This window comes from Varroa destructor, unplaced genomic scaffold (genome assembly GCF_002443255.2).
Source record: "Varroa destructor unplaced genomic scaffold, Vdes_3.0 BEIS01000005.1, whole genome shotgun sequence".
Lineage (NCBI taxonomy): Eukaryota > Metazoa > Arthropoda > Arachnida > Mesostigmata > Varroidae > Varroa > Varroa destructor.
In genome coordinates, this window is record NW_019211458.1 from 9,730,139 (window position 1) to 9,737,634 (window position 7,496).

The 7,496-nt window shown below is 42.3% G+C and overlaps 1 protein-coding gene across 15 annotated transcripts in view; it reads left to right on the forward strand.

The window, feature by feature from the left end:
- fra (neogenin protein frazzled) overlaps positions 1-7,496 on the forward strand; it is a 139,420-nt gene that overhangs the window by 104,603 nt on the left and 27,321 nt on the right. For all 15 annotated transcript variants that reach the window (XM_086989342.1, XM_022806161.2, XM_022806164.2 and 12 more), the window contains 6 exons: positions 78-219; positions 2,353-2,543; positions 2,980-3,227; positions 3,933-4,150; positions 5,160-5,302; positions 7,005-7,280. In XM_086989342.1, the coding sequence (XP_086845468.1) occupies positions 78-219; positions 2,353-2,543; positions 2,980-3,227; positions 3,933-4,150; positions 5,160-5,302; positions 7,005-7,280 (1,218 nt within the window). The remainder of the gene's footprint in view (positions 1-77; positions 220-2,352; positions 2,544-2,979; positions 3,228-3,932; positions 4,151-5,159; positions 5,303-7,004; positions 7,281-7,496) is intronic.

Here is a 7,496-nt window from a genome sequence, read left to right on the forward strand (position 1 = left end):
CGTGGGCAAAGAGGCTGTAGATATGGTAATTTTTTTTAAAATTCAGTAATGCATAATTTGCTGTTTGTTATTTTCAGGGAGCAATAGCATGCCGCCGGTGTCATTTGTCGAATTAGGATTCAGCGAAGAGCCTTCCGATTCAGCGGTAGCCGAAAACGCACCTGTCGTTCTTCACTGCGCAGCCTTCTCAACGCCACACGTGGGAAATCCGCAGATCCGGTACGTTAGTAGATCAACTATTAACCGTCGGACCGTTTAACGCAATTTAAAAAAGCAACAAGGAATACATATAAGTAAACTGATAGGATCGAGTCTCAGAAAATAAAGCGGTTTGTCTATAAAATTTATCTCCCAAGAAAGCGCTGGGAATCGGCCAAAAATAATTCACGTTGAAAAATAAAAATTGTCTCGTACGTCTCCAAAATACCTAGTCACATTAACTCGTTTTAGGTTGTGTAAGATAAGATTTTAAGTTTGTTTTTCCTTCGAGTTATGCTTATGCGCGTGTAATTTTATTTCGTTACCTTCAGAAAACTCGCCAAATCCCCTAATTATTAATGTTATTAGATGATTCCGTCTTTGTCCATGTCGGCCTGTGCCTGGTGCTTACTTCATCCGCGGCTTTCACTAGCAACACTAGCGATCTGCCCGTGCGGCTCATTGTTGGTTAGCATGTTCTCGAATATATTTGTCGCGCGTGGTCCATCTTTAGCCTTGCAAAAGCCTTTCTTGCTAGCAGCATATGAGTCACGCAGAAGTGTCTCTACAAGGACTGTAGCGGTTTTTCTCTATTTTCCTGTTTGCTAAATCTTCTATTCCCGTCATTGTCATGCCATCACCCTTTGCAACCAGTTGCACCGATGGAACTACAAAGAAGGAATACAACGTACCTAAATCAATAAGCTGGAGCACATATGCGGTCAGCTGAATACAAAGAGTTTCAACTGGATGGATATGTATGCAACGGCGGATGAACTGTAGTTTTGGTTATGGGAGGTGGGATTAAAAGGAAGAGTTTATTGGGTATGTAAGGCATTTTCATTGCACCGTGGTGAAGACTGCCACTTGACGCGGGCGCTTCGTAAAGCTGGGACGTCTAAGTGCTACGTGGGTATATTCCTTCGAGTGTCCGTTTGTACGTCAGTGTGTACGTATGTCTGTACGTATGCATGTGCGCGTGCGTGTCACAATCATATATATTATAATAAAGCAATTTGTGGAACTGAAGCAGTTATCTCGGCAGTGGAAACGAGGTGACAGATCTCGTAGCTTTCTTTTATCCAAGCAGCAGTATATAACACTTGAACGTAGAGGGAAGATTGCTGGATTTGACTCCGGTCGATCGCTGTCCATATCCCACAGCACTTTTGAGCTAAAAGAAGATATTATGGGTCATTATAGTTATAGGTAACGGGCAACGTTTCACAGCCTGTTTACACGTACAGAGCTATTGAATTCCGCGATATGTAGCGTATGTTCTGTGCTAGTAGCATTGACGAATGCAATGGTCATTGATCATTGTGACTGATTTCAAGAAATACATGTTAATCACCTAGGATCTAGTATCTTGGTAGAATTATTGCCTTACTCATCAATCAGAAGTTTACGTTTAACAACACAGCTTGTTTTTACTAGTTGGCTTAATGGTATTCTCCTGCGAACTAACAGGGCCTTTTATTGGCATGTTTTTAATCTTACCGTTCACGAAGAAAGCAGCTCTCAGTATGAGCATTCCGATAGAAATGCAATCTAATATCGTACTTCCTCTAGAGATCTAGTCTGCAAAGCTTGAGTCCCGTGCAGCAAACAATGCCAACATATTCACGCGCACGCAGGTAACCGAATACTCGAACATGCTCTGTCTAGCTAAAGCCTCGGAGCTCAATGTTTGGCTTGAAATGCATTCAACTTGAATACAAAATACGGATTTGATTACAATCGACCCCCATCAATCTATGCTACGTTTAAAGTTAATCCATATAACATGAAAAAAAACTATAGACTCACAGCGTGATCGTGCCTAGAGTGCTCTCCCACAAAATAATTGGCGGTAAGGTTAGCACTGCTGCAAAAGATTCGAAGCTTTTTTTTTCAAAAGAAGACTTTTCAAGGTACTTATGTTCGGAGTCAGATAAGTGGCATCTGTTTTATAGGAACTGCGAACAGTGTGCAGTGGCCTTACTCATTCGAAATGCTTCTATGCGACGGTTAATAAAAATTGCTGAAGTTGAAAACAGTAACTAGAATTTCATATTATGTGGGCATTTTTGTGGGGGGGGGGGGGGAGGACACCGGCTGAGAGACTATTTCGAGTTGAAGTATCATGTAACCATTGTTTTCGTTATTCTGCAGGTGGCACAAAGATGGATTGCCAGTCGAGCTGGACGAGAAGCGTCATCGACTTCACGCTAACGGTTCATTGTACCTAAATTCAGTCCAGCGTCGAAGCGGGCGTACCGACGAAGGCCAATATCATTGCCTTGCTTCGCTGCCTGACGTAGGGACCATCATCTCTAGACCTGCTAGACTAGTCATCACCTATTGTAAGCATACACCTTCATTCTACCATTTATGCAGCAACAACCTGGATGTAAACTGTCTTTAGATTTTATCAGATGTATATATGTATCTATGAATAGGGATTAAGTATACATTTCAGTAGCTTGATCTATCAGGGCCGTGGAAGTAGTTACCCTTGCAGTTATATTATACAGAGGAACAAATTCAATTATCTCAGATATACCTTTTTTAGCTTGCATCAAACGAATCCTAAGTCGACAATATCTATATTTAACGTCACGTTAAGCGAGCTCAAAAAAACATTTGGTCTTGTACTTTAAGGCGATCTAGAAGTTGCTTTGAACTGTGCTTATCTATGCCCTCTATGTTGAATGCATTACAATTTTTGTTTCTTCCGTCGTTTCCTCATTATCGCTTTGCTCGTACCCCGATACTTCTGTGTGTATGCCAACTGCGCAGCGATTCCGACGTTTGAGGAGCAACCTCAGAACGTGAGCCTGTATGCGGGCCAAACAGCATTTTTTCCCTGCTCCGTCTCGCAGGACCGGGCGCATCGCTCCCCGCGAGTGACGTGGCTGCGAAACGGGGCTCCACTCCGCCTCGATCCCCTTAAAATGGTGCAGCTTCCATCAGGAGCGCTAGAAATTGACGCGCTCGTAGCCCATGATGAAGGACAATACCAGTGTCAAGTTACCACCGGTGACAAGGTTTGCGTTTATAGATTTTCATCTAGTCTGTTGTTAATGTATAATATATGTATAGAAATGCTCCAGTGTACGGACAATAGATAAACGCAAGGACGATAGATCAGGGCTATGGCGTAGACAAAGAAACTGGCACAATGGCCACGACAAACATTAGACTAATGAGACATAGACTGTTGTCGACGCGCAAAGAGCAAAGAGAACAATGATGAAACCTTTTGTCTACACGAACTATGTTCCTTAACTATGTACGTACTAGGTTCATACACAGGACTCCTTATAATAGAATTCAAAGATCAGCTATAAAGAAACAATCGGCTCGAAAACCCCGTTTTTGTACACCCTGGGAGCTATATGTCATCTGTTGATAAGAGGTCAAGTATCACCGACATCGCCCGCTAGATTTTATAAGCCAACATAGTAGCCTGAGAAAACATTAATCTAAAAATATTATAGAATGTAGCAGTACTAGTGCGATCTCCTGTTCGAAAGGAGGGTGTTACCTCACATCAATACTTGAGAGATACAACGATTGCAAATTATTTTACTATAGACATGCTGCTGCGTAAATTTCAAGCATGTATGTACGTACAAATTCTGCTGTGTTTGCACGTACTATGCAAATAACCTGAATCTTCTTTGAGGGGTGTCTCTTGGTGCATATATCCACGAATGAATGCATTCAAACAATGTTAACAATACTTATAGGTACGTCTGAGCTCAGTGGGCAGCTTAAAGGTACTGCCAACACCTCAACCTGGATCGGTTGAAAATGAACGGCGTATACCGAGTGCGCCAGTTTTCATCGCGCAGCCATCGCAGGTGCGTGCAGTCAAGGGCGACCAGGTCACCCTCGACTGTGCCGCCAATGGACATCCTCGACCTCATATCTCATGGCTAAAAGATGGAGCTTCAATCGATATGAGGTATGTGCTAATATTCGTGCATATTTGTATATGAGATCTGGCTATGATTTATCGTGCCTGCTTATTATCTGAAAATTAATATCGTCACCGTTACTACATATATTATTAGGCGAGGCGCCCTGAATGACTTATATTCTTTTGTCAAGTCCCTATTACATTTATCTTTACCATTAGAAAATGAAAGACTGCTGTCTATCTTCCCGTCATCATTTGAAATAGTCTATCATGAATCGTTAGCAGTTTTAGATGAACTAATTTGGACAAAGTTTTATATCAGACAGAAGCAAATTTTGCAATTAAAATAACAATTAAGACTGTTGCCTGTTCACCTATAAAGTAGGGCTTGGCTTGCGAGCTCGGTTGTATTTGGCTGAAGTTATTATCGCGTTTGTTTGACCGCAGTTAGACGCGGAATGCGTCGTAATTGCTATCGTGTGTATTATTTTGTACACTATGCAAGATAGCTTTTTGCGGGTATGTAGAAAGAAGTTACAAAATTGTATAATTTTATTTACATACCAAAATCTTATGGGTAGTTAATAAAACGACTCGCTTCTTCGACTGTGAAAATTAAGCTAGAGCAAATTTCGTTGGTTGGTGTTGACAAATTCGTCGCTTACAATTGAGCATTGACTTAATGCGATCCAGGATTAGCGCTTAGCATGCTGGGGGTTCCTTGTGCTCCTTAGATACCCAGGATCTGCATCTGCATTATCTACGACGGCTGTTATACTTAGATGTCACTAAGGCTAAAGAGATAGTGACACCATTTAGGACAATCCACAATAACTTTTTTTCTATAACGGACTAGTTTTTTTTTTGATCGGGCCACGTCTGTTGGGCTAATTACGAAAACTATTCGATCCGTGATGAAAAATTCATTAAAATTGTTTAATTTAAAGTTTTTTTTAACGTAGTGTAACCTAACATAATGTTTCGTTACTCTAGCATAATGCAAATGTTAGAACTTGCATAGTCTAATTTTATAAAAATTTTGGTTTGTATTTAGCAATCTGGATAGCCGATTTCGATTAGTCGGCGTAGGTTCACTTCAGATCGAGAGTGTCCAATCGCAAGACGCCGGAAGCTACATGTGTCGGGCAGAAAATCGGGAGGACTCGCTTGATGCTAGCGCCACTCTCACAGTTCTTGGTAAGTATACCTTCTTTCTCACAAATTTAATAATCCTTATAGATTATATGTATCTATGCAGGATCAACCATGTTTCTAATGCCAGTGAGCATTGTGAAGAAGTTTACTTGAAGTAAACTTGTTTGGCGTTAGTCAGCGTTTACAAATCTTTTTTGTATTTGCATAATTCGTTTTACAATGACCGTCGTCATCACCTCCGTTAGCTCAATCACAGCGCAAATGTACTCGTATTGCACACTGAAATAAGTCAGGTCCTGAATGCACCTTGTGTGCCAGGGAAGTTCTCAGGTGTCGCCATGTCTGGTCATTCTCAGCGCGCGATAAATAAGTGTAACTATTCCCGTCATGGTTATTGTTGCCGTCGTTGACACTTGGGTTAATAAGCAGATGCGTTCCATCATGATAAACTATAGTAGAACTAGCCGTGGGCCGATGCCCTTCATTAAAATACGCTTTCTCGCCTTACCCTACTCCTACTGACGGTATTAGTGTCACTGTTGCCTTCGCTCGAGCCTGCCGCTGCCCAGATTGCCGCTGTTGCACAAAAGCCTGTAGGTGGATACACTGGATGTTCCTGCTGGACTCGTTGGCCGTGCCGACCCGTTCCAATGTAGACATACCCACGTACACGCACGTAAAGACCACGTTCTCTCATGCGGTCTCTCCTGGCGATATCTTGCGCCTCTGTGCCTCGTAGTACCACCTGCGCTGTTCCCTCTACCGCTGGCACTTCTATGTAGACGCGGTTTGGGTATATCGCACCGTATCTCCGTCATTCTTAATGTGGAGGGTGTCTGGCGTTCGTTCTGACCGTACGTAGTTGTGGAGCGTCTATTTGGGTCACTTGGCAAGTGGGTACGCTCATGTGCTCTTTTGTATGTGTGTCTATGAGTCTGTATGTGTGGATAACCAAGCGAGTTTCATCATTCGCGAGGGCTATCCTTTCACTACCGCTCGCCGCCGGGGTGGGCGTTGAAAAAGGCGACAAATGCTTTGTCAACTTCCTGACAGCCCAGACAGCATTGAACTTCTCGCTAGCTTCCACATTCTTTCAACGAAATAGCGCGTGCGCGAGCGTGGCCTACGGCATTAAGAGCAACGACTGCGGCGCCCACAACGACAACAACGCAACGATCGAGACGAAGACGGCAACAGCATCGACAGTATAAACCGGTTCAGGTGTGAACAGGTGTCGCATCGTGGCGCATATACATAAAATGTAATGAAAAAGGATAATTGTATGTTAGTCTTGAAAAATCTCCTCAACTCAGTGATAATAATAATAACGTGACTATAGACAACAATATATCGCGTTAAGGTTTATCATTGATTAAGTTATTTACTTTTATGAGATAGAGCCACAAGTAGCTAAATATCATTTTAAGATTGAAAATTAGGGCTGTAAGGCTTGAGTGTATAGACGCAGACGTTATTTGGGCGGGTGGTCATGCGCCATGGGGTTTGCCAGGTTGAACGCCACTGTTAGATCATCATAAACACATTGCTTTTTAGTCTCTTAATCGTCAACATTTAACAGCAGGTTGTCAAATTAATAATATGACCAATAGACTAGAACAATGGCAGCTGACTAGCTAGTTGATACATGACAGGCTAATCCGATCTTGTCGGGGTCTCAAAACCAAAACTCTTTATTGTCTGACGTCTGGTTTTGTGACTGTCACATGATGTTTCCGTATTTCAGTTCCGCCGACATTTCGCGCTAAGCCGACGCCTCAAGCAGTGCGTGAAAAGGAGGATGCTCTATTTGAATGTGACGTATTTGGGGTTCCTGAACCCAAAGTTCAATGGTTTAAAAATGGCGAATCGGTCCTTATCACTGGTTACTTTCAGCTAGTGAATGGACACAACCTACGAATTCTCGGCAGTGTCCACAATGATCGTGGCGTATATCAGTGCCTTGCGGAGAACCAGGCTGGCACAGCACAAGCATCAGCACAACTTGTTGTCCTTGATAAAGGTAATGATCAGTAAAATTGGATTTATCATATTCTCAATACATACAAAAAACGGAATCTAGAAATATGCGAAACCCAAGTGTGTTTTTTTTCAACCCAGAACAGCTATATGAATTGGTTGAAATCTTGGTTAATTTTTGGGCCAGATTATAAAAGGGTACTGCCAAAGTTCTGCGGATCAAAGGGCCATGTAAATGACTATTTGATGATACGTTACT